Below are 27,200 nucleotides of genomic sequence, written 5' to 3'. Positions count from 1 at the left end.
TTTCTTTGCCATGAAGCATCTGGATGTGGAAAAGAAAAACAAATCTGTAATTACTTGAATTTCTTTATTAAAGCAGTAATCAGGTGCAAGTATTCTCAAAGAGAAAAGCAAGGCCAGAAAATGCATAAGTATTATGATAATAATAACCACAAGAAGCAAACGTGCGTTAGGTGGTTTGCCTGTCTCACAAAAAGTCACACTTCCAATCCGGCAAGTACTGCATGAGCCACCATATCAGAATTCAACACAGCCACTGTAAATTCACATGTTGATAAATCTTTCAGTCCCTGCTAAGCTTAGAAAATTGATTCCAGTGACAAAACCAACACTGTGCAAGATCAATCATAACATTTCTGTTGTGAAAGTTTACAGTTTCTTCGGCAAGTTTACAGTTTTGCTCATTCACATATATCCAAAGGGTTTGCAAAACTGTTATATCAGCTCTGTTCTGTTTGGAAAGCCTTTAATCCAGGGTGTCACAGACAGGGCTGACCCGATACATTTTGCTGCCTCTGGCACAGGACAAGACGATGTGCCCATGTACAAAAGCTGACTAGACTGACAGTTGTACATGACAACAGGATAGTCTTCCCCAGTGCACCTGAGGACAGCATACTAGGTACATGACAAACCTGTGTGACACACATCATCATCATGATGGAAGATAAATCTATCAGTGGCTACAGATTATGATGTTTGTATATTGCCTCTAGGATCAGAGACATCATAGCTCAGAGTGCCCATTTTAGGGGAACAACTGCAGCAGAAAGCTATTGTGCTCTTACCCAGCTTTTGAACTTTCCATAGACACATATGGGGAACAGAATGCAGGGTTAAATAAGCCTTTGATCTGATATTGAATGAGATAAGCCCAGCAAAGCTCTCCTACTGTCCATATCCTCATATATGCTGCCTTGAATAGTATTAACCTGATAGTCAGATTTGTAACAAGGCTTTCCTAAACATCTGTAATTCTTTTCATAGACTACTCCAACCTAAAACACATTGCTGCTGCTTATGGCAATATGTAGCCATTTAATTTTTTACACTTATATTAGAGAAAACTTGTCTGTAACATTACTCATCAGCTCCAAATGATAGTGAGAAAGCCAGTTCCAGAAAGCATCAATTGGTGAATTAATCTAGGAAGAAAGCATGAGAGGAAATTAGCATAAGAAGAAAGCAGACCCTGGAAGAACATCAAAGGAGGGATATCTGCCTGATATTTACACTGTGAAATTGCTTCGGCCTTTTGGATCAGTATAAAACCGTAAAATTAAATACTCTTTCAATTTTTCTGGGGTTTTTTTTTAAACCATCAAAGCCTAGTACTATGATAGCCCAAAATATATCATAAGAATGGTTTTCTCAAGCATACTGGGAGGAGAGAAAGTGACATTTCCTAAGCAATGGAGCCTAGTCCCTTTCACTTTGCTGCAACTCAGCATTCACAGCTCTACCACAACACAAGCCTCACTTATCTACATAAACCCAGAAGATGCTCCTTCTGGGATGAGTAAAATCAGTGCCAAAATCTAAAGTAGAGCAGCGGCAAAAATCCAGTCTGAGATTGCTTACCTTCTTGTGCAAGGATAATTTTTAAACTATATAAATGGTATTACCTATATGCCACTGACTACAGCCAAATACCTGCTGCTGCTTCCTCCTCCTCTTCCTCTTCTTCCCCATCTTCTGCTTCCTCTCCCTCAATGGCAGTACTCACTTCTTTAGGAATCGCTTCATCCTGGATCTAGTATCAAAGCATACGAGGGTGTGGGTTGCAGACTATTTTAGAAAAACTACATTTTAATGAAGACTAGTGTTATGTAATAGACAATGCTTATTTTTAGTAATAGGGGTTTTTTTTGTTTCGTTGGTGGTGTGTTTTGTCCATTTTTCCAAAATGTGATCTATTAGTATTTTTTTACGGTTTTTATCTCTGGAGCTGGTTTTTATTAACAAATGGTTACAATCTGATGGATAATGAATGTGTTGTTGAATTCATGAATACTAAGAAGCTGAGGGAAGAAGCTGCACATGCTCTCACTGTTAATAGAGGATGCTCAGAGGAAGAGATGCATAACCTTCTCCACAGGTGCCAGAGATTCCTGCAGCCTCTGAAACCCATAACGTTTATGCATACAGAACTATCCCAGATGATTAGCAGTGACTTGGACACATACAGTGGTACCTTGGGTTACAGATGCTTCAGGTTACAGACTCTGCTAACCCAGAAATAGTACCCCGGTTTAAGAACTTTGCTTCAGGATGAGAACAGAAATCGTGCGGCGGCGGCAGGAGGCCCCATTAGCTAAAGTGGTGCTTCAGGTTAAGAACAGTTTCAGGTTAAGAACGGACCCAAGGTACCACTGTACTTAGAGGGGGAGGGGTCCCTGTAGAACACTTTCCCATCAGATGTCAAGATCATAAGAAATGGAACTCTGAACTCAATATCCTTGAGCCAGGACTCTCAGGAACTACAGCCCCAGTGCTGGACCCCACCAGGGAGCATAGCTGTCAACCTTTCCTTTTTTTGCGGGAAATTCCCTTATTTCAGTGCCGTTCCCCGCTGCTTCCCGCTGCTATCCCGGATTGTTAGATATCCCGTAGACTGTCCCCGGGACAGGTGAGGCTGCTGATCCCTTATTTTCAAGGCTCTCCGGGACAGGTGAGGCTGCTGATCCCTTATTTTCAAGGCTCCCCAGGACAGGTGAGGCTGCTGATCCCTTATTTTCAAGGCTCCCCAGGACAGGTGAGGCTGCTGATCCCTTATTTTCAAATCTGAAAGTTGACAGCTATGCCAGGGAATCAAAACCTTCCCCCTTCCCCTGCTCAATACCAAAAGGCAAAACACTTGACAAAAGACAATTGAGTGCCAGGCTCCAGGCCATAGGGTCAGAATCCAGGCCTTTCGGAATCTCCATTCTCCAGCAAGTGGAAACTGGGTATCTATTTGAAGGACATGACTACTCTCACTTTTTTATTAATTTTCTTTCCCTTCAAGTAGACACACACTAGGCAACATTAAAACTGAGATAAGAATGGAAGCAGAGTTATGTCATGGTTCACTATCTGTTGAATTCTACACAGAATTTGGAAACAAGGACCTAGGAACATCAGCTGATAACAACAGTTGATGGGCCAGCTAAGAGGCAGCAAACATTCGGAGAATCCTCTTAACAGTACAAACAGTTCAACAATAGTCAACCTTGAGGAGTGGTGGTCTCTCCCTTGTTAGAGGTGTTCAAGCAGAGGGTAGACGGCCACTTGCAGAGGAGGCTTTGCTCTGGATTTCTTGCATTAAGCAGGGCTTTAAACTAGATGGCCCACAACCCCCCTGCCCACAACTCTAATCAAAGACACAACTTAAAAGAAATTTAAATGAAATCGAAGAGGTTAGATTACCGCCACTCTATCTGCTCCATGATCCAAGACCTTCTTTTCTGCCTCTAGCTGCTCCTGAATTGTTTTCTGTAGCAATGGTGCATTGGCTCCTCTTACAACTGCAACCAACTCTCCCCCCTGACAGAAAATAGAAAATAATTGCCAATATAGTTTACAAACGTAATTTGCGTCAACACAAGCATTAATATTAGCAATGGCGGAGACTGGGTCTTCTTATCCTGCCAACAAATGCTATGCTGCTACAAAGACAGCAAAAAATATTTTAGATTTTAAGCATGGACTGATTTCCAACCTCTCCTGTTGTTAGTTGAAAACCCAGAATCATAGAACAAGAGGTAGGAGAGGATTGACGCATGAGATGCCTCACAGGTAGGGTTGCAAGGCTGAACCATTTCATTGGTTTGATCAATAAACAGAACCTTGTTTTAACTGGCTAGAAAGTGGTCCCAAGTAATGAGGCAGATTAGAAAAAATAATTATTTTTAATATAAACACTTGTAAAAACTGAAGAAGTCAAGCGCTATCTTAAAACAGGTATTCCCCTTATCTCTGCAATGTCAAAAAAACAAAGAGAAGATGCTTCTTCCTTCAGAAACAATGCTTTTGGGAACATGCAAATGTATGCAAATTTAATTCCTTAACTGATTGGCAAACCCATTGATTTTGGCTGCAATCCTAAACCCACTTACCTAGAAGTAAGCCTCATTGAAATCAGTGGGACTTACTTCTGAGTAGACATGTATTTTATTGCACCATAAAATAATTTACCCAGAGATAATTTATTGCCCCCAATCTATTAAAGTCAAGTTATTTGACTTCCACACTACTTGGGGCAAATGTTTTAGCTGATTCATCCTATTAATTTGCGGTACTACTTGTTTTACAGGAAGCAAGCATATCATCCCCTTACATTTCCAGTGCTTAGGTTGTGAGTGGCATTGCTTATATAACCAAAGGAACAACACTCGCACACAGGAAGGAGACTCACAAGAACTATTTTGTGATAATTGGCCATGGTATGCTGTCTGACTAAGGAGTGATAAGAACACTGGGATGAGGAAGAGGAATGGAGTGGTTGTAATCTTGAACAGGGAACACGCCACACCACAAATTGTTTTGCAGGTCCTATGTGTTCCCTCAACTTCCCAGGAGCTCCATACTCTGAGCAATGTAGAATTTCCTGTGCATAGCAGCCACCTAGCAGAGTCGTACTACAAAGCCAACCTGTCTCGGGCCTGTCCATACTTCTGCATTGTAGGCAAGGATCAGAGCAGTTTTGCTTTGCCCCACTCTTCAGCAATGAATCTGAAGGAATGGCAAACTGCAGAAAACCTGGTTGCTATTTGCACCAACACATGGAGGAGTGGATAATTGCTAAGTGTGCTAATCTCTCTTGAAGGCTTTCCCCCCCTTTACCCTAAGATGCCTAATTTATTCAGACACTACTAATTACATTCTTAATATTTATAGCATCCTAATCTCTGTCTTATTTAATCTTATGGTCAGAAGCATATACATTACAACTACTGTGGAAAGTATTTTAGGTTACCGTATGCATAGAGAATGAGGGGAAATACAAACTAGGGTAATATCTGAAATATAAAAATATGATTCCCAGCAACAACATATATCTCCAGCTGCCAGCAAGTTCAAATTCATTGATACAAGCAAAAACACATGTTTAATACATAATACACACCAGAGCATAGTGGAGCAAGTTTAATGTCAAACAGGTTTAAAAGACATCTCAGGTTTCAAATGTACCAACTTACAGCATAAAACAGAAACGTAGGTTCACATTTTCCACGATATTTCTCTAGGGCATCAACTGAATCTACTTCAGCCTAAATAAAAAGTAAACAAGCAGAAAACTTACTACAAGCATTTATGTTGTGAACCGCCCTGAAATCTGTGTAAGAAGGGCAGTATACAAATTTAATAAGTAAAATAACAACAACAATAAAAACAATAATAATAGGGCAAATGTTCACAATTACAGAAGTACCCTTTGGGTAGGCCAGAAAAACATCTAGAGCAGGATTGCTCTAGAACCTGGTGCTTCCCAGTTATTGCTGCAACACACATTATCCCTGACCATTTGTCACACTGGCAGGAATGATAGGAGCTGGAGTCCAACAATATCTGGAGGGCCCTCGGTTCCCTATACCTGATTGGATAAACACCTATTCAGATGCACATTTAGCTCTGCCCCCATAGCTCTGTGATTTCTCTGGCCTCTGCAAACAGCTACAGCTGTTTGGGAAGGCTCCCCCAAGCCAAATGAGAACCTTGGAAGATCGGGGCTTGAGTGGCAGGGTTCAAGTTGCATCCCCATATCCCTCCTCTACCCATGGTCCCTCTTCAAGCAATAATTAATGCCTGAAGACTTGTGTTATGACAATGGGCTTCAGAGATCTCTAACCACAATGTTTCCTAATTAGCCAGAGCAGGGGAGAGGAGCTCACAGGAAGGGGAGGCTGTGTTTTGTGAGGGAGAGTGTGGAGTATCTCCGTCCACTGCCAGCTTTGCTCCCACCCATTGTGGTCTTGCTCTGCCGACTGCTGGACCTGCTATGCCTGGAAGATTAGGCACAAGGAAATGCAGCCCCAGGACTGAAAAACTGTTCCCTACCTTAGTGTATAGAACTGCAGCTTTATTTAGCCCACTGAAGCAAGATGAATTGCCTGTTTTATCTGCTTGCCTCATAGGCATTTATCTTTGTCAACTATTCTTGATGGATCCATCCATATGATTTTCCCACCATCCCTGAGCACTGGCTATGCTAATGGGGGCTGATGGGAGTTGGGAGTCTGGCAATGTCTGGAATGCACCACGGTAGCTACACCTACTATATAAATTTGAAGCCATGTCTTACCACAGCAAAATGAAGGAGGTCATCACCAAATTCATTCCTGATTTTCCTGAAGAGGTTTACTACTGCTTTACATGGTCCACACCAGCCTTGATAAACATCTACCACTATGAAGAGATTAAGCTAACTTAGCAAATCATGGCATTTCAAAACCTACAAAGTTTAGTTCAGCACATGCAAATAAAATTGTGTATCCCTGATCACTAGCCATGCTAGCTGGGGGTGATGGGAGTTGTAGTCCAAAATATTTGGAAGAAACAGGTTTGGGTGAAAGGTGGTACATCAACAACAGGAACACTCATTCCTTTTCTAACCTGCCCTATAAACACTGTCAGTATCTATATCTATCTCTCAATATAAAAATAAATGTAAGACTGTCATCATGCAGCCCTTATTGTAATGACTTATTACATGTAATGTCTTATTACAATCCTGGATTTGCATGGAGTCAGAGTTGGGGAGGGGAGCAAGAAAGAAGGAGGGTTGCACAACAACAGAGGCTGTGGCATGGGATCTAGAAGGAAAGGACACTGAAAACAAAAAGTAGTATTCAGAAGGGAAGTGTTTGGGGTTTTTTAAGTGTGAGAAGGGAGAAATCGCAAAGATGAATATTACACAGAAGTTAACATGAAAAAGCTAACACAACAGAACCTTACCAAACTCCCTTCTTGCTGTACTGAAAACTTGTTTTAAACCACCACTTTTTTCTCGGTGTTGCCCCCCATTTGCTCTACTCAAACCTCTGCCATTTTTAAAAGTCACAATCTTCCTCCCACTGTCACCCTCTGCTTGCTCTACTCAAACATCTGTTGTTTAAAATCACTTTTCCTTTCATAGTTCTTCTCTTCTTGCTGTATGCAAACTTTTCCCTCTTACTTTATTCAGCTGCTTTGTGTTTGAGAAGGTTCAGAGGCCTGAAATATTCCATAGTACTTTCACATAATGTATCTAAATCCTAGTATTATATGTCATTTTCTGTGTAGTGATTTAAAACAGAACCATCCATCAATTGAACTTCTCAAATGAAGTCAAGCTAACTGACAGGTTTGCTCTTAGATTCTGCTCATCTTAAAGATATGGTAACACAAAGCATCACGGGCTGTGCATGGAAAGGGGGCTGCAGATTAGGAGGAAGGAGGAGGCATAAAAATGAGGATGGTCTGTTTGCAAGGGACAGTGCAAACGGGAGAAAAGGGATAATAATGAGATATATGGACAAAGGGGAGACGGCAAAATAAGAGAGGAGGAAACCTGGAAGTGTGGGTTGTTGGCGGGAAAAGAGGAGGAGGGAGAGAAAAAGTGCTGAAGGTGAAAATGGGGGCTGCAAGAAAAGGAAGGAGCAATGGGAATAGGGTTGCAGATGAAAGCAGGAGCAAGAAAGAACCTGAAGAACAGGAGGGGATGGTGGCTTCATAGTTGTGTGGAAGGTGAAAAAGATGCTTAGTACTTGCAATGTATGGGAGGAAGAAGATACAAGAGGTTACCATGGGAGCGTTGTGTGCAAGGGGGTTGCACAAGAGAATGAAGGCGTGCGCATGAGTGGTAAGCTGAAAAGAAGGCTGCAAAGTGGGACTGTAGAATAGAACAGAAGAAGCTTCAGAAAATGGGGTTGGGAAGGTGCAAAACAAGCTTAGTAGCTGCAAGAGGTGGAAAGAGAAGTTCTAGGGGATTAATGGGGGAATGGCAGAGGGTTGGTGATCAGAGGCCACAGTATACTAGTACTAGTATTTATGAACAGCAACAGAGAGCCATGCCATATTTACAGCTAAGGTCTTACCAATCAAACCTTTGGAACCCAGCATTTCTTCCCAAAGTTCCTGATTATTAACAACCATCTGTGTATAAATGAAATATAACTGAGAAAGCTTTCAATAAAGCAATAAAGCTTTTAAGAGCTACCTGAAAGGAGATTTGGTAAATTAGCAAGGGGGCAACTAAGATTTTTGTCTCAGAAAGTCAAAGTCACAAGTCAGTTTCATGAAAATACTTTCTTTTGGCAAAATGTATATAGAGAGGAAAATAAAAGACAGCACGATGCTCAAACATGGCACATAAGGTGGTGCAATTTGTTTGTGCATTTGTTTTCTGTTGCTGCAGAAAGGAGGACTCAAACACATTCAAATTACAAGTCAAATGATTTTGGCTAAATATTAGGAAAAACATCCAATAGCACAGTAAAACTTTAGGAAGTGGTGACCTCTCAATTATAGGTTTCTAAGCAGAAGCTAGATGCCTACTTATCAAGGATGCTGTAACATGGGATTTCCTGTTTCACCTGTGGGTTGATTAGTGTAAGGAACTGGCAGGACAATGGGGAGAAGGGAGAGGATCCTGATGAGGGGTGTGGCTAGGACTGGGACACAAAGGCAAGCAGGGAATGGCAAAGGAGAGGTCATAGCTTTCAACTTTTCCCTTTTCTTGCAAGGAATCCTATTTGGAATAAGGGAATTTCCCTTTAAAAAAGGGAAACATTGACAGCTATGGGAGAGGTTGGTGTAGGAAGTACTCACAGGGTGACAGAGGATGGCGAGGGGATGGGGGGGGTCAGTGCACAGGAACCAGAACAGCTGGACCCAGAGCCAGAGGGGCCCCTTTCTCCAGGAGCATGGCAGGCTCTGAAGCATAGGGAGGAGTGGGTGGAGCACTCTGGGAGGCTGAGGCAGGCAAGGACCCACAGCTCAGTTCCCTAGCTGGCCATGTGGGGCTCACTACCTCTGGGAGGATGTGTCTGTTTCCTCAGCTAGAATAGGCTTGGAACAGCTGATGGTCACATGACTGAAGCCCAGATGCTGCAATCAGCATGCAAAGTATAAAGGGGGCAGCAGAGCTAGGAGGCTTTGTCTGCTCATGTTGTTGGCCCTCAGCTTGGATGCTTCTGGATCTCTGAAGGATGGTGCCTTCGGTTTGGACTTTGGACATGTGGACTGATGACTTTACATACTGACTTGCCACCAGGTAGGCCAGGAGTTCAGGGCAGTTAGATGACTTCTGAAGTTTTTCCCAACTCTATGAATCTAATTTTAAGATAGCATTATGCTACCAACACACAGCCCAACGTGGATATTAGCATTTTGGTAAATGGAAGTTTGCTTGTAAGACATGAATGCTATAGATCTATTTAAACTCTCATTTTGACTCAAGAAAATCACCATTTTATAGTTCAAATTGGGGAAAATAAATACAGTAAATGGGCAAAAGTACAATGATTCACAAAATGTTTAGGGGTATACATACCCCTGCATACCCCCAGAAAAAGCACTGTTTAAACCCACTTAACTTTTCTCTGAAAAGAAACATGCATAGAATTTCATTGCGTGATTGCAGGCATCCCAGGAAATAATTCTCAAGCAACTCATTTCAGAGTAAATATGTTCTTGCTTCTGTTGTATAGCCCAGCATATCAGACCTCAAAACATTTAATCAACAGATGGCTGCACTTTGTTTATGGCAAAGCACTTTGAGGTCAGCCTATAAGTAGCTGACTTAGAGCCACATGGGAGTCGTTCCAGTGAAATCAATATGTCTACTCTAATGTAAGTAGTTAACAGGACTGAAATAATAATCAATTTCTTCTTCTGGCCACTTGATGGCAGGATTTATAGAGATTATATTCCATACGGAGCAATTTATAATAAAGGAATTGCAAACACATTCCCATCTTTTCTTATATGGTTCTATAACCATGCTTTATGAATGAAAGATAGGATATGTATTAATATTCATATATTCATGTTCTTATGTCCAAAGTGCCACTGAGATCATACATGCTTGTCTCCAGACACCAGATGACTAAACTACACCAGTATGTTTCAGTTATAGGGTAGTGTCTAACTCATTCCTTTTCTGGCAACCAGCTGCATACTACCAGTATAATTTGTATTCAAATGGAAGTTTGCAAATTATCTAAGATACTTTCTCACACAGCCTAGAGGAGAAGGAAGGACACTGATGCCAATGGGACTACTTGTAAATAAATATGCATCATAACAACTTTATGATAAAAGATTCATGAAACATAGAATATTAATCCATGCATTTCCAACAAAGTATTTGTTGTGCAGGCTGGACAGATCACATCACTTGTGATATTATTTCCTCAGGCAGCCCCTCAGGGCCAACATTAGAGGTTGACATTATTGGGCACATACTTATGCTTACATTCTTGCAAGGGTGCCCATTGCTGGCACTCAGAGCTTCCTGCTCATGCTGTGTCTCCTTTCTGCCTACCCGTCCACCTGCTCTCCCTGAGCATGCAAGCAGTTGACAACAGAGGTCATGGTGCAGCAACTTCCACTTACTTTGAGATCTCTTTCTGGATATTTTGTGGATTGGGCCCAGAGGAAGCAGGCAAACGAATGGGCAATACCAAGGAGGAGGGAGGCCCATTCCAACAGGTGCCTCTCCTAATTGCATCTCACAAACCCTAGAACTGGTATCACATCCCTTCCAAATGTAGGTAAACACATTCTCTTGGCCAACCTGATCCTCATTAAAACCTAGGATAAAAATGAAAACACACATGCATGTATATTTGGACTAATACTGTGTTTTGATACCCATGCTAGTTTTTGTTGGAGACATCCAAATCAACACAGCCAATCTGAAAGGACAGTTTATCCTTTTTACCCTAGGTCTTAATGAAGATAAAGTTAACAGTGTGTCTGAAGAAGTGTGCATGCACACAAAAGCTTATACCCAGAACAAACTTAGTTGGTCTCTAAGGTGCTACTGGACAATTTTTTAATTTATTTCAACTGTGTCAGACCAACACTGCTGGCCACCTGAATCTAAAGTTAACAGAGAAGCTGTGCTTACAAATGAAGGGCTAAACCTGGTTTAGTGTCTTTCTTAGAATATTTGATTTGTATTTTAATTTGTATTTGAAGATTTAAAAATCGAATCTGCTCCAATTATCATACAGCTCACCCTTCAGCCTTTGGTTCTTATTTTACCTCATTCTGATTAATATAACACCCTGTGTCAGTGACTAGTCCCTGGAAAACTGCACTGTAGGGATTCATTTAAATCGGCTCTTACATTTCCTTTCTGATTCATCAAATGATGAAAGCAATTGCATTACTGCTTCTTGTTGCCCTGGGAGACTGGTAAATCCATTTAGAACTTCTGCTTTCTATTTTAAATCTGTGCCATTGTAGGAAGGTTTCACTGGCAGAATACAATGCAACATTGCACCCGAACCACCCTCTCTTCCAAACAAGCCGGAACTCTTAACAGAATGAAATGCCACATTTGAAACATTAAGCTCACTTACTGACCTGCAAAGCTAATTCTTTCTTCCTGCTGGTCATTGTGCTGCCAAAACAAAAACGCCAAAACATCAGGTCACTATGTCACACTACTGCCCAGCCTGGAGAATCATCATCAAGGCACTTGGCTAATTAAATATAATTTAGGGCTATGAAGCACCAACTATGGCTTTTGCAGCACATGTTTACTTGGAAGTAAGTCTGCATTGTGTCCAGTGGGATTTACTCCCTAGTAAAAGTGTTTAGCATTGCAGCCTTAGTCACTTCCCAGCACTGCCCTAGTAACTTGTGGTGTCATTTCTAATCATTAGGACCGCCACATTTGCAGGCCATTCTAATGCATTATGATTACTCAGAGATGAGTCTCACTTGAAAACTCTCGTTTCCTGGTCTTGAAACTCCGAAGGGACTCTATTGCCCCAAGAACTGCAAGGGCTTGATAGGCAGACGGTACCTGATTAGAGGAATTCGGCAATGGCTCCTACGCACCACCGCAGCAGCAGCAGCGTCCCACGTTTCCATAGCAACACGACCAACCAATGGGAGATAGCCCTGTCCGGTGGCACAGCCGCCGCCAGCTCCCTGGCCGATTTTGCTCCTGGCCCTTCCTGCGCAGGCAGATGGGTTAGTCCTCCTCCTTGCAGAAACTGCCAAGCCCGTCAGGGAGCTTATACGGGAGGATGAACTGAGGAAGAATTGATCTGACAGTTGAGCTGCGCCCCTAGGGAAGTGAGGCTTGGCAAATAAAACACCGGCTTTTACATTAAATGCCTACTTTCCAAGACGGCAGTGCTAATAAGGGAGCATTGATAAACGTTTCCAACTTTTCCCTGATAAATATTTCCAACTTCTCGTAAGTCATATTTTGATTACTTAAAAATATATTGCATATTTTTGTGTACACACCTAAGTGTACATGTGACAGATGTGATGCGAGAGAAGTTCTTTCCTTAAGTCTCTTCAAGTCACATCTTTATTCATTTATCTCATTTATTAATCACTTCTCATAAGGCAACCACAAATCAGTTTAGAATATAACAACATAAAAACAGTTAAAGCAATTGCATTATTGCATATACTGTACAGTGGTACCTCGGGTTAAGAACTTAATTCGTTCCAGAGGTCCGTTCTTAACCTGAAACTGTTCTTAACCTGAAGCACCATTTTACCTAATGGGGTTTCCCGCTGCCACCGCACTGCTGTTGTGCGATTTCTGTTCTCAACCTGAAGCAAACTTCTTAACCCGAGGTGCTATTTCTGTATATATATATATATATATATATATATATATATATATATACAGAGAGAGAGAGAGAGAGAGATATGCATGTATAAATACAAACACTGGTTTAAAACAACAGCACATTCTAACGTTATTCAATACTGTTGTGCTTGTTTGACTCTGGAAACTAATTAAAATGTCAGAAGCTTTGAAAAATAAGGAGGGGAGAATTGGGAGGGGTCCTCTGACATATCAATATTTTCCTATCAATGCACTTAAGGCTGCAATCCTATACTTTAATCACTTACCTGGAGTGAAATCAATATGACTTACATCTGAGGTGACATATATGTGTTTGCACTGTAAATGGGTCATGTAGGGGATAAGAATTCAGAAACTTTCAATATTCTATGCACATTTCCACTTTAAAGAAATAGCTGGTGCAGTCCAATGAAGGAAGGAAAACTCAGCAATGGATTTCATATCAAATTGTTGACAAGAGGAAATCACACACCCCTATTCTGTGTTCCACTAGTTCAAGGGTAGCCAATGTGGCGCTCTCCAGATGTTGGACTACAACTCCACCTCTGCTAGCATGGCCAATGATCAGATATGATGAAAGTTGTACTCCTACAACATCAGGAAGGCCTCACATTTATATATGTATAGCACATAGGTAACCATTGTCAGTAGCTGAGCAGCTGTCAATAGCTGACTCTTCAAGTCAGATTTTATAGGCTGTTTTACTGACATCAAAATATGTGAACACAATACTGCTTGTGCCAGCTTGCTTGACTCACATTCTTATTGGCTGGTTCTAGAAAGGCCGGACAATCTCAGAACCTAGATGTTTATGATAATTAACTCCTCACTGAGGGATAGTATAGTTCCATCTGATCTGAAGGATAACATCCACCCAAGAGTTAAGGAATTTGAATGTGAAATTGCCTTATTCAGCTAACCCATTGTGCTAGTGGAAGGCAGTACAATGATTCCCACTAGTTCAACAGAACTCCCTCCCCCCCCGCCATGTGTGTCCCCAAATCTGTTCTGGAGGGTCAAAAGAATCCCCCAAAACAGCACCTGGGGGGAGGAGAGAGGAAATAATTCCATCCAGCAAGCAGAAATGCTTTTGCTGACAGAACAATCTCCTTAAGCTTCTAAAGCAAACCTTGTAGAAGAAGAACCAGCATGGATTCTGTAAAGGTGAGTCCTGTCTAATGAACCCTTTGGAATTCTTTAAGAGTGTAAATAAGCATATTCATAGCAGTGAGTGTGTTAATATTGTGTACTTACACTTTCCAAAATCATCTGATGATGTCCCTCATCAAAGATTTGTAAGTAAGCCTGGCAGTCATGGGATAAGAGAATAGATCCTTTTATGGATCAGTAACTGGTTAAAGAACAGGAAGCAGAGAGAAGGAATAAATTGAAAATTCTCACAGTGGGGGTGGGTGGTGAATGTAAGAAATGGAGTCTGCACAGATCAGGATTGGAACCTGTGCTTTTTAACTTGTTCATAAAACGGCTGAAGTTAGGGGTGAGCTGTGATGTGGGCAGGTTTGCTGATATTCCTGGTGGTTTGAACAAAAGGGTTTGAGGTGATAACAACAGCCACAACAAAAAAGATTGCAAGGAGCTCCAAAAGGATCTCTCCACAATGGGTGAATAAAAGTAAAATTACAAATGTGATTCAATGTAAGTAGGTATAAAATGATGTACATTGGCATAAAAAAACTAACTTTACATAAACGTTAATGGGGTCTGAACTGACGGTGAATGACCAAGAGATCTTAGAGTTGTGGTGGATAGCTCATCAACCTAGTGTGTAGCAGCTGTGAAAAAGGTTAATTCTATGTTAGGGATCATTAGGAAAGGGATTGAAAACAAAACTGTCATAATGTCATAATTTATCTGTCATAATGACAGATAAATTTATCATATGACTGTTCTTGAAATAAAGTGTTCTGTTGCCACACCTAATATATATATATATATATATATATATGCTTTCGTAGATTTTCACGGGTACAGGAATGCAGGTTTTGGTGTCCTCGGGTGTCTTCCCGTGTAAAAGTTGGGGTGTCTAGGCGACGTTTCGACGAGGTCTCACTCGTCATCTTCAGGCTGGTGCTTTCGGCTTCTTGTTACTGGAACAGAGCAGGATCTCAGTGTTTGAGTTCCTATAAATACTGTAGAGGGGGTGTGTGTATTTATAGGAACTCAAACACTGAGATCCTGCTCTGTTCCAGTAACAAGAAGCCGAAAGCACCAGCCTGAAGATGACGAGTGAGACCTCGTCGAAACGTCGCCTAGACACCCCAACTTTTACACGGGAAGACACCCGAGGACACCAAAACCTGCATTCCTGTACCCGTGAAAATCTACGAAAGCATATATATATATATATATATATATATATATATATATATATTATTGTAGAGCTGGAAAAAGTTCAGAAAGGGGCAACCAAAATGATCATTCGGCTACAACAATTCCCCTGAGAGGAAAGGTCACAACATTGAGGATTTTTTACTGTAGAAAAAAGCAAGTAAGTGGGGACATGAAAAAAACATAGGTGCATGGTGTGGATAATAAAGTGGATCGAGATTTTTTTTTACCTGCAACCATCCAATGAACCTGAATTTTGAAAGATTAAGGACATTCAAAAGGAAGTAGTTCTTCATACACACATAGTTAAACAATGAAATTTGCTACCACAAGATATAGTAACAGTCACCAACTTCGATAGCTTTAAAATGGTGTTTAGACAATTTCATGGAGGCTAAAGCTATAAATGCCTACTGGTCATGATGGCTGCTTACTGCCTCCAGTATTGGAAATGGCACACCAGTTCTGAATACCAGTTGCTGGGGAGCACAAGGAGGGCAAGATGTGTTATTGTGCTCAGGTCCTGTTTACAGGCTTTCCATAGGCAATTGGTTGACCACTGTGAGAACAGAATATTGTATTGTGCTCCACGGGGTATCTCCAGGGGCTAGAATCTGAGGGCCTATCCATACCTCATCAATGTGGATTATGAATTCCTTGTGCCTCCTTTAATTCTCCCTCATCCTTGCAGCATTCTCCTCCAGGTACACACTTACTCCTCCTTAAGTCTGGCGGTTCTCTGTGCAATTGATTTGGACTCCTATTCAGAATAGGTAATCTCTGGATTTATGGAAAACATGTGGGGCAAAAGTAGTTGGGCAAGAATGCTGCTTGGGCAAGAGGGAAATAAAAGTGGCAAATGGGGCTCACAATCCACATTAAGCTGAGGTATGGAAGGGCCCCAAGTCTAAGGAGAGTATAACCTTTTACTAAGACACCTGAGTCTATGTTGCACCTTCAACCTTGCTCAACAAGCTAAGGTCAAGCACAGAGAATGAATCTAGGCCCAAAAACATCGGGGCTGTCTTACCCATTAGGTTAGTGGTGTCCTGTGCCACGGCACCCACCCATCAGGGACGCCCATCAGGGGGAGGCCGGGACCAACCAGGAACTGCTATGAGGGAATTCTGGGCGGCGGCTCTTCCTACGGCCAGCCACGCTCTCTTGCTTCCTGCCTGGGAGAGGAGGCAGCGGTGGCGCCATGCCAGGAACTTCATTCTCTGTGTCTTTATCAATTTATTTAAAGAACAACAAACTGGTGATTGCTTTAACTTTTTGATATGTGGTGATTTGAATCATGAGGAGGAATTAGAAGAACTGCTGAGTCTTGAATGAGTCTTGCTTTGAAATTGAGAATTTATTAGATTTTTTTCTGCCTTTTCATTTCATTTTGTTCTTAGGGCTTGTTGGAGATAATGTGTAAGCGTGGTGTCAGCTCCCTTAAAAAAAGGTCAACAACTTTGGGGTTCCCCCCAAACTATGGGAAACGGGAGGGGGCACTGCTGGAGGGATCTTTGCACCACGGCACCAGATATGATAAAGACGGCCCTGAAAAACATGATTTATAAACAGGATCAGGAAACATTCTGACATCAGTATCAACTGGGCAGGACAACGAGAAGTAGAAACTAAGAGCCTGAGACCTGTATTGTTTCCCGCAACTGGAAGATTCAAGAGTATAGCCTTAAAAAACCCTGTTGTCCTAAAGCACACCCTAACCACAGCTGCTGGCAGTGAAGAAGCATCAGAAATTGCATACGCACAAGTAGAGCAATGACTCTAGGTTCGTAGAAGTATACTATGTCATCACTCTCCAGCCTGGACATAAAATTAGAGATTACAGTGATTGATGCTGTTTCCCTCCCTCTTCCCTGCCCCTTACCATGGGAAATCAACTATGTCATTCTGGTCCTGATTGTGGCACAAAAACCATATTTCCCCCAATACCAATCCAAAACCCAATTCTAAGTTGCCGTTCTGCATCTACTAACCTGTCACGTAAGCCCCATTAAACACAAAGGGACTTACTTCTGAAGTAGGCATACAAGCCATTGTGCTGCAGGTTAACTACATAGTGAATTTTTAATGAGCGTCTGGACATCAGCTTCAACACAGCAAGACACATGCCTAAGCCTTTTTGCAAAATATTCACATTTTCAGTTTGGGAAGAGGATACTTTAAATCCACTTGCACTTATTCTGCAGTAGTATTTGCAGAAAATAACTTCTAGGGAGTACCTGATATCAAGTGAGAGCACCAGAGGAAAGATGTGTCCTGGCTGCTAGAAAAACAGGAAGGTCAAACTACAGATTCCAAGGACTGCTAGAAAATAAGACAAAAGCAGGAAAGATGCATGAAAGTGGGGAGAACCCCAGGGATTTCTGTTGCCTGGTGTCACTTACTTATCAATCACATATCTGACTTCACCCATTGCCTAAGAACATTGAAAAGTGAGCCATGCTGGCTCATTTCACATAAATTACTTAGAAGGATACCTGCACATTTTGCTTCATATCTTAAGGGCTAGATACTTGACTTTAAAAAAATATTAAACTGAGATTATGGGGCCCCTGCCAATGGTTGCCAATAAAGACCTTTGCAGGGCAGGCACCGATTTAGAGATTCCTGGAATAATTCATATAAAATTATTGCTGCAGAGATCAAGTATATTATCATCATCATCATTGTTACATACATTTTAAAATTCTTATTTATAAAACATTACATATTAAAAACAAACAATATATTGTTTCCATGAGCAATCATTCTGCTCTTTCAGTGTCCATGTTCACCTGCTGTGCTTCTTTCTGCAATCACACTCTCTCTGCTCTTGAATCCACAGCAAGCATGCTGTGAGTTGAGGTTGTCAGGTCAGATTCCAGGCTACGCACCATCAGTGAGCTCCAGTCAATGCAAGAAATGCAAATTGGCAAGCCAGATGAAATCTGTAGGAACCATGTATGCATATAACAACCTAGAATAGGTAACATGACAAAACCTATACTACAACAAACCTCTGTAAAAACTTCCATTTAAGATCTGGTTATTTGTTGTGAGAAGCTAAGGAGCTCAGTTTGCTATTTCCTTCTGAAGACTACCTTGCCTGAGACCCTACAAATGGTTGCTTTACACAGGTGAACATCATAGTCTGATATAAAAATCTTAGGGTCTGACTATGCCTGCTAGACTCTAATGGGACATATTTTAAAGAATAGAGCTGTATATATTGAATATTGGCACTTCTTATATACTAGTTAAGAAAATCTAATTTTCACAGCATTAACATTTTAAAACATTTCTCCTACACAGGACAGAAATTTCTAGTGCAACTCCACTGAGCTATACTAGGGCAGATGTAACCTTTTATATTCAGACAAGAAATGGCAGTATGCTGTCAACAACACTATACAAAAGACATACACAAATGAATATTAATTGTAGATATCAGTAAACCGAATACAGCTTTGCAGTCATTTAATACAAGAATCTAGTATCTCCTCATAATCTTGTTTTCTTAAGTCCTTCCAAGACAGTTTATAACATGCAAGGAAAAAGACACTAATGATGATAACCGCTCCCCCAATCATATCGTAGATGCTGGGGAAGATGCGAAGCACAAGGAGCTGAAGGATCATAGCTATCACAATCTCCAGATGCTGCACTGTGCTGACCAAGGCTGGATGAAATTTGTTCAAGGCATAATAGACACCCAGAAAAGCCACTGTGGAACATATGCAGATGCCCATGAGATAGCCCCAGCTTGTTCCATCCAGTGGAATTATTGGCTCTTGGAGGAAAAACATGGTGGAGGCTCCCCACACTGTTCCAGTCCAACCAAAGGTAAACAGTGCTGTCCACATGCTGACATTATCCTTAATGGACCTGTACACGATCATGGAGAGAGCTGTAGTTACGCCTGCCATAACTGTCATGGTATATCCAAAGGCCTCTTTCCAGATATTCAGCAGAGAATCTTCTTCATCAACAATGTTGGGGATCATGACCAGGCAAACACCAAAGATGCTGCTCAGTACAGTGATTACATCAATGTAAGCCATTCGCTCATCTACTAATAAAAATGCCAAGATGGCGCTGAAGACAGTGGTGGTAGCTCTCCACATTGTAGTCCCGTTGCTTGGGGGTACTATTGCAAAGGAAGTATAAGCACAGGTAATGGAAATAACGTTGCATACTCCATAAAAGAACAGCCGCAGTCTGTATCCTTTCGGTCCAAAAGGTTCCTCGTGGTAGTAGCACACAACTAAGACGGAAAACACTTGTAAAACAGAACGAATGAAGATCAGTTCTAGAGATGGCACTTTGGAACGATCAGAAGCAAGTCTAGTTATCAGGGCAACACAACCATGGGCCAAAGCAGATCCAAAAAGCACTGCCCAAGTCTTTCTGGACTGAAAAATGCTTCTGTCTACAAAACTTTGGCCTTGTCCACTCTTATTAGCTTCTGGCTTTTGTGGTTCCTGAGATGGGATGTCAATAGTGCCAAAGAAGGATCTTCCTCTCCGCTGGCCATTGCTCAGCAATCTTCTCTTTGGATTATCTTCCACAAAACTCTCAATGTCTTCATTTGCTTCTTCATACCCTTCCTCTCCAGGCTGTGGATAATGAGAAGTATATTTCACTGTCACTGTGTTAGGATGAATTTTCACTCGTTTTTTTACTGGATATTGTTTGGAAGGTGAAGTATCCATTTCCTCAGGTAACTAGGACAGATCACAAAGGGGGGAAAAGCAAACAAAATATAATCATTTCAGCATGGATAAACCTGGTCTGGCTGCAATTTTGTACCATCTAGAAATTATAACTGTTTTATTGATGCCTTGGGTAAGCTGGGGTTGCTTGAGCAGACACCAGATTGAATATAAATAACCTTTACAGAAAACCAGTGGTGACATGAGATTAGTATGCTGTGCGATAATCATTAATGCACATGCTATTATTAGACAATTTATGCTTGGTGTTTACCTCCCCTGCAATACCCGTACCATTTTCCCTAAGCTTTAATCTATTATTGCAGTTCTATAAACGGTTCATTCTGAAGGGCTCTTTACACTTAAGTAAAATATAGAGAGATTCCATTTTGACCCAGAAGGTGACCTTGTGATGGCTAGATACAGAAACCAGCTTTGTTACAGAATATGCCACAGTTTGGCCCAGCAGCTGTGCACAATTGCACTGGGGTGCCATGCAGCATACGTTAACATTATATAGCTGCAGTGATATGTAGTTATCCAGCAGGTACATCCTAGAATGCTGTATTTGTGTTCCAATATTATTTCCACTGCTGTTGATACTCCTTAGTAATGCTATACCAGATTAAGTGTTTTCGTTGTTTATTTTAACACTTTTAGGCCACCTTTTTAGGGTCAAATGTGTCCAAAACAGGTTTGAAATGTAAAATTGAATCAACAGCACTCAAATGTATGAAATATGGCTTTGCTAACATAGCTGTCTCTGTAGTGGCTAAAAACCGTTAGGGTGAAGATGCCCTATATACACGTCACCCCCAGTTCTATTCTTCTCTACCTATTTCTGGGCAATGCAACAACTTTAGGGATGGTAGCTTTTTCTGATGTTGTCATGTTGACCTGTGCTACCAGACCAGTAGTGATGTTCTTCAACAGTTTGGAATGCTAGTGTGACGCTACAGGTTATGTTGTTGCATGGGCGCATAAATCAGCCTGCTCAATCCTGAAGATACAGTTAGTTAGTTAGTTAGTTAGTTAGTTAGTTAGTTGCAGGCACAGTAGCTCATAAACTCAGGTCTAAAATTTGTAAGGCTAACTTTCGAAACATTGTACCGATGCTGCTAGCTAAAATGGTTCAAATGACAAATTTAATATTGCTTTCTTATTATGCAAACATGAATGAACTTAAGTCATCCACCTCATTCTCTAACCTTTCCCCCCACACCCCAACTGTATAGTGTTTACTTTTATGGCACAAGACGCATTGCCTTATAATTAAAATGTAAAACCAGTGCTTTTTTTCTGGGAGTATGCAAGGGTACGCATACCCCTAAGCATTTTGTGATTCTTTGTACTTTTGTCCATTTACTGTATTTATTTTTCCAGATTTGAACTATAAAATGGTGGTTTTCTTGAGGCAAAACGAGAGCACCCCTAAACATATTTTTTTAAAGGATCATAGAATTGTAGAGTTGGAAGGGATCCCAAGGATCATCTAGTCCAACCCCCTGCAATGCAGAACTCTCAACATGTGGTCTCCCATCCAATACAGTAAGTTGTTAGATTCTTAGACAGCAGACATGCTGAAAAATGAACCCCATCCTCAGTGCTGATGTAAAATACAGGGTGGGAATGAGGTACCCTCAGAGCTAGTGAGTGCCAGTTGAAGAGATCTCAGCAGCATGGATACTCAACAAAAACAGAGATGAGAGAGTGTTCCTTCTAAGATATATGGCATAATTTCTAGCTGTAATATCAGCTGCTTAGTACAATTTTGTTGAAACTGCGGCACTCAAAAGTTGCTCTGTGGTATTTCCCATTCATGGTTTGAAGAGATGACAGCTTTAAAGTTACATGCCTACAAAAATACGAAGGACTTAAAATGAAACAAGGTTTTACTTAAGCAGACACCAAATGACAGCTGAAATGTCATGCAAGAAGAGAAAACAATAAAACAACCAAATAAGAGAAAATAAAATTTACCTCTTGTTTAGAAGCTGCTGAGTAAGTGATCCCTCAAAAATATACCATACCAAGAGATGTTAAAGGGAGAAAATATGCTCTCCAGCATCCGATAGTGTATCCATTCCTGTCTTTTAAATTTGAAGAAAACAGAGAATTTAGAATAGCTACCTGTGAATCCAGAAACACAGACCCAAATGTTGTCAGTTTATGGAGTGTGCAGGAGGAATAATGTAGATTCTCTTTTGGTTACCGTCTCTTCTGTCTGTACATAAAAGCAGCGAAGGGGAGAGAGAGGCTACAGCTAAAGAATCAAATGCAATGAACAGACCAGAAAAAGTGAGCATGCTCAGTAGAGCTCAAGGGCATTTGACAGCACCGTCACTACTAATTGTGGAGGGGAATAAATATCATTCTTACTAGTAACCCTGCCAGTGGAGCATATGTTTTAGATGACACATTACAAGACTTTTGTGATCCCTTTTTGGTAATGGAAGAAAAAAGCCAATCATTTAAAATATAAACGATGCGTGCTTTTCATGACATGCATGGCTTGAACATTATGGTTTCCTCATCCTCTGCTGCAAAGACAGATTTTTAATTAGCATCTTAAACAGAGGATGAATATAACATAAAGGGGAAGGAACCCCCATGGTAACTGCTTTGGATTCATCCACATTCTGAGACATGATTTTATATGCTAATGTAGAAGTTTTTACGCCTTATGTAAGTGCATACAGTGAAAATAATTTAAAGTATAAGTGGTCCTAACTGATGATTGCTAGTTAAGTGGTTAATACAATGACTGAGATGACTAACTGCTCATTTATATGGCTGGAATCCCACTGATATAAGCAGGATTATAGAAGTGGTCAGAAGTTCTATCAAAAAGCCTAAAATTTAGGGGGAAATGTACTGACTGATCAATGGAATGGCCTCCAAGGGTGAAGTCAAACTACAGTGTGACATTCACAGGGCGCAAACCAGGGCAATTTGTATGGAGGTCACATTGCCTACGTGACAAGACCCTTCGCCCCTCAGCCTCACTGATGTGGTCCAAAGGAAAGCTGAGCAATATGTTTGGCACCAGCTTGGCTGCAGGAGCTGCTGGAAGGAGGTATGCAAGCAGGGTCGTCTTTAGCAGATGTGGTGCCGGGGTGCAAATATCCACCCAGCGCCCCTAAATTACCACAGATAGTGGGGGGCACAGCTGTGCACTGCCAGCCATTGGGGGGCACAACTCTCCCCCATGCCACTGCGGGGGAGCAGTCCCCACAGAGGCTTGGGAGGGAAGCTATGCACCTGCCAGCCATATGGTTGGTGGGGCACAGCTGGTGGGTGTGCAGGGAAAGGGGAGGCCGCTGACACAGCCGCACAGCTCCCCCACTCGCTGGGGTGCTCCTGAGAGGCCGGCGCCCTGAAGCAACGCACCACTAAGCCCTATGGGAAAGACGGCTCTGTATACAAGGTGTCATCCAACCGTCTTAGGGACTCCATTTTGTATTTGTGTAGGGTTTACTCTTTAGACTTTTCTTCTCCCAAAGATATTCAGCAAGGCAGCAAAGGTTTAGGATCAGAGCTTTCCTTCTCCTCAAAGGAGCGAGCCCCATCTCCCCCTTATTTCCCTTTACAGCATGTGCAGAAAGTGCCTTCTTGACCGTTGGACCCATTGTTGGTTTCATCCGCTCAATCCTCTGGAGCCTATCTTCGCAGGTAAGCTCCAGAGGATTTGAGACCCATCGGCTAGCCGCACCTTGTTTAGCCAGTCAGTTGAAGCTGCTTCCAGGGTGTGGCTGACAATCTTTAGGGGCTATAGGTGAGAGTTGAGTGCAAGATGAGGACCCAAGGTGGGCAAACTACCCAAGAAGGAGCACAATGTGTACCCCACCAAAGGTACTATCCCTCCCGCAACACCTTATTTTTTTTTGTTGTTGTTTAGTCGTGTCCGACTCTTTGTGACTCCATGGACCAGAGCACGCCAGGCACTTCTGTCCTCCAGTGCCTCCCGCAGTTTGGTCAAACTCATGCTGGTAGCTTCGAGAACACCATCCAACCATCTCGTCCTCTGTCGTCCCCTTCTCTTTGTGCCCTCCATCTTTCCCAACATCAGGGTCTTTTCCAGGGAGTCTTCTCTTCTCATGAGGTGGCCAAAGTATTGGAGCCTCAGCTTCACAATCTCATAGAATCATAGAGTTGGAAGAGACCACAAGGGCCATCAAGTCCAACCCCCTGCCAAGCAGGAAACACCATCAGAGCACTCCTGACATATGGTTGTCAAGCCTCTGCTTAAAGACCTCCAAAGAAGGAGACTCCACCACACTCCTTGGCAGCAAATTCCACTGTTGAACAGCTCTTACTGTCAGGAAGTTCTTCCTAATGTTTAGGTGGAATTTTCTTGTAGTTTGGATCCATTGCTCCGTGTCCAATTCTCTGGAGCAGCAGAAAACAACCTTTCTCCCTCCTCTATGTGACATCCTTTTATATATTTGAACATGGATATCATATCACCCCTTAACCTCCTCTTCTCCAGGCTAAACATGCCCAGCTCCCTTAGCCGTTCCTCATAAGGCATCGTTTCCAGGCCTTTGACCATTTTGGTTGCCCTCCTCTGGACACGTTCCAGTTTGTCAGTGTCCTTCTTGAACTGTGGTGCCCAGAACTGGACACAGTACTCCAGGTGGGGTCTGACCAGAGCAGAATACAGTGGCACTATTACTTCCCTTGATCTAGATGCTATACTCCTATTGATGCAGCCCAGAATTGCATTGGCTTTTTTAGCTGCCGCGTCACACTGTTGACTCATGTCAAGTTTGTGGTCAACCAAGACTCCTAGATCCTTTTCACATGTACTGCTCTCAAGCCAGATGTCACCCATCTTGTATTTGTGCCTCTCATTTTTTTTTGCCCAAGTGCAATACTTTTCATTTCTCCTTGTTAAAATTCATCTTGTTTGTTTTGGCCCAGTTCTCTAATCTGTCAAGGTCGTTTTGAAGTGTGATCCTGTCCTCTGGGGTGTTAGCCACCCCTCCCAGTTTGGTGTCATCTGCAAATTTGATCAGGATGCCCTTGAGTCCATCATCCAAGTCATTGATAAAGATGTTGAATAAGACCGGGCCCAAGACAGAACCCTGTGGCACCCCACTAGTCACTCTTCTCCAGGATGAAGAGGAACCATTGATGAGCACCCTTTGGGTTCGGTCAGTCAGCCAGTTACAAATCCACTGAGTGGTAGCATAGTCAAGACCGCATTTTACCAGCTTCTTTACAAGAATATCATGGGGCACCTTGTCAAATGCCTTGCTGAAATCAAGGTAGGCTACATCCACTGCGTTCCCTTCATCTACCAGGCTTGTAATTCTGTCAAAAAACGAGATCAGGTTAGTCTGACATGACTTATTTTTCAGAAATCCATGCTGACTATTGGTGATCACAGCATTCCTTTCTAGGTGCTCACAGACTGTTTGCTTAATGATCTGCTCCAGAATCTTCCCTGGTATTGATGTCAGACTGACTGGGCGGTAATTATTTGGGTCCTCTCTTTTCCCCTTTTTGAAAATAGGGACAACATTTGCCCTCCTCCAGTCTGCCGGGACTTCGCCTGTTCTCCAGGAATTCTCGAAGATGACTGCCAGTGGTTCTGAGATCACACCTGCCAGTTCTTTTAATACTCTTGGATGCAGTTCATCTGGCCCTGGAGACTTGAATACATCTAAACTAGCCAAGTATTCTTGTACTATCTCCTTAGTTATTCTGGGCTGTGTTTTCTCTGCTGAATCATTTGCTCCAAATTCTTCAGGTCGGGCATTGTTTTCTTTATCGGAGAAGACTGAGGCAAAGAAGGCATTGAGGAGTTCAGCCCTTTCTGTGTCCCCTGTTTGCATTTCACCATCTTCTCCTCTGAGTGACCCCACTGTTTCTTTGTTTTTCCTTTTGCTATGAACATACCCATAAAAGCCTTTTTTGTTGCTTTTAACCTCTCTAGCAAGCCTGAGTTCATTCTGTGCTTTAGCTTTTCTGACTTTGTGTCTACACGTGCTGGCTATTTGTTTGAATTCCTCTTTGGTGGTTTCCCCCCTTTTCCATTTTTTGTACACATCCTTTTTTAATCTTAACTCAGTTAAAAGTTCTTTAGATAGCCACCCTGGCTTCTTTAGGCACCTTCCATGTTTCCATCTCATTGGTATTGCCTGAAGTTGTGCTTTTACTATCTCCCTCTTAACAAACTCCCAGCCATCATGAACTCCCTTTCCTTTTAGTATTACTATCCATGGGATCTCACCCAGCACTTTCCTAAGTTTTATGAAGTCGGCTTTCTTAAAGTCAAGAAATTGAGTCCTGGTATGCTTGGCTGCTCCTTTCCGCTGTATAGTAAACTTCAGAAGAGCATGATCACTCGCGCCTAATGATCCTTCCACTTCTACCCCATTAACCAGGTCATCAACATTGGTTAGGACCAGATCTAAAATGGCTGTTCCTCTTGTTGCTTCTCCCACTTTCTGGACAATGAAGTTGTCTGCAAGGCCAGTGAGGAATCTATTTGACCTTATGCTCTTGGCTGAGTTTGACATCCAACAAATATCCGGGTAATTGAAGTCCCCCATTACTACTATCTCCCTTCCTTTTGCATGCTTGGCCATCTGTTCCAGGAAGGCATCATCTATGTCCTCCGTTTGGCTTGGGGATCTATAGTAAACTCCCACAATGAGGTCACTATTATTATTCTCTCCCTTAATTTTGACCCAAATGCTCTCACTTTGGCTTTGAGGTTCTAAATCTTGGATCTCTTCACAGGTATACACATCCCTGACATATAACGCCACTCCTCCTCCTTTCTTGTCTGGTCTGTTTCTCTGAAATAGATTGTATCCCTCCATTATTACATTCCAATCGTGGGACTTATTCCACCAGGTTTCAGTGATGCCTATTATGTCATATTTAGTTTGCTGTACCAAGAGCTCAAGCTCATCTTGTTTATTTCCCATGCTTTGCGCATTAGTGTACAGACATTGAAGTCCATTAATCATTCCCCCGTGTCTCTTATTTAAGGATTTTTTCCTCCCACCACTAGGTCTGCGTGGTCTGTCCTTCCACGATCTATCCTTCCAGTGAGCACTCAGGGCTGATTTCCTTAAGAATGGAGAGGTTTGATCTTCTTGCAGTCCATGGGACTCTCAAGAGTCTCCTCCAGCACCATAATTCAAAAGCATCAATTCTTCGGCGATCAGCCTTCTTTAGGGTCCAGCTCTCACTTCCATACATCACTACTGGGAAAACCATAGCTTTAACTATATGGACCTTTGTTAGCAAGGTGATGTCTCTACTTTTTAAGATGCTGTCTAGGTTTGTCATACCCCAACACCTTATATACCCCACTA

The 27,200-nt window shown here is 42.0% G+C and overlaps 2 protein-coding genes across 5 annotated transcripts; both read right to left on the bottom strand.

Annotated features, from left to right (window-relative positions):
• Window positions 1-56: 56 nt before the first annotated feature.
• On the bottom strand, window positions 57-12,386 carry NME9 (NME/NM23 family member 9). Of its 4 annotated transcripts, none has more exons than XM_081864684.1 (8): window positions 11,999-12,383; window positions 11,554-11,590; window positions 8,055-8,112; window positions 6,281-6,384; window positions 5,178-5,249; window positions 3,406-3,522; window positions 1,651-1,750; window positions 57-1,142 (listed from the first exon to the last, which is right to left on the bottom strand). In XM_081864684.1, the coding sequence occupies exons 1-8, from the start codon at window positions 12,064-12,066 to the stop codon at window positions 1,138-1,140; spliced, it is 561 nt and encodes a 186-aa protein (XP_081720810.1). In that variant the 5' UTR covers window positions 12,067-12,383; the 3' UTR covers window positions 57-1,137. The 4 variants fall into 4 exon arrangements, with proteins under 4 accessions (XP_081720810.1, XP_081720812.1, XP_081720811.1 ...); XM_081864686.1 differs by having other exon boundaries at window positions 11,914-12,026; XM_081864685.1 differs by lacking the exon at window positions 8,055-8,112 and having other exon boundaries at window positions 11,550-11,590; window positions 11,999-12,386.
• A 5,444-nt stretch (window positions 12,387-17,830) lies between these two features.
• SLC35G2 (solute carrier family 35 member G2) lies at window positions 17,831-19,919 on the bottom strand. Its single transcript, XM_081862939.1, has one exon. It carries the CDS (start codon window positions 19,864-19,866, stop codon window positions 18,628-18,630), a length of 1,239 nt encoding a protein of 412 aa, XP_081719065.1. The 5' UTR covers window positions 19,867-19,919; the 3' UTR covers window positions 17,831-18,627.
• Window positions 19,920-27,200: the final 7,281 nt, after the last annotated feature.

The sequence above is a fragment of the Podarcis erhardii genome (assembly GCF_964252035.2).
Source record: "Podarcis erhardii genome assembly, chromosome: 5".
In the NCBI taxonomy this organism is placed as follows: domain Eukaryota; kingdom Metazoa; phylum Chordata; class Lepidosauria; order Squamata; family Lacertidae; genus Podarcis; species Podarcis erhardii.
This window is presented reverse-complemented; position numbering and strand designations above follow the sequence as displayed.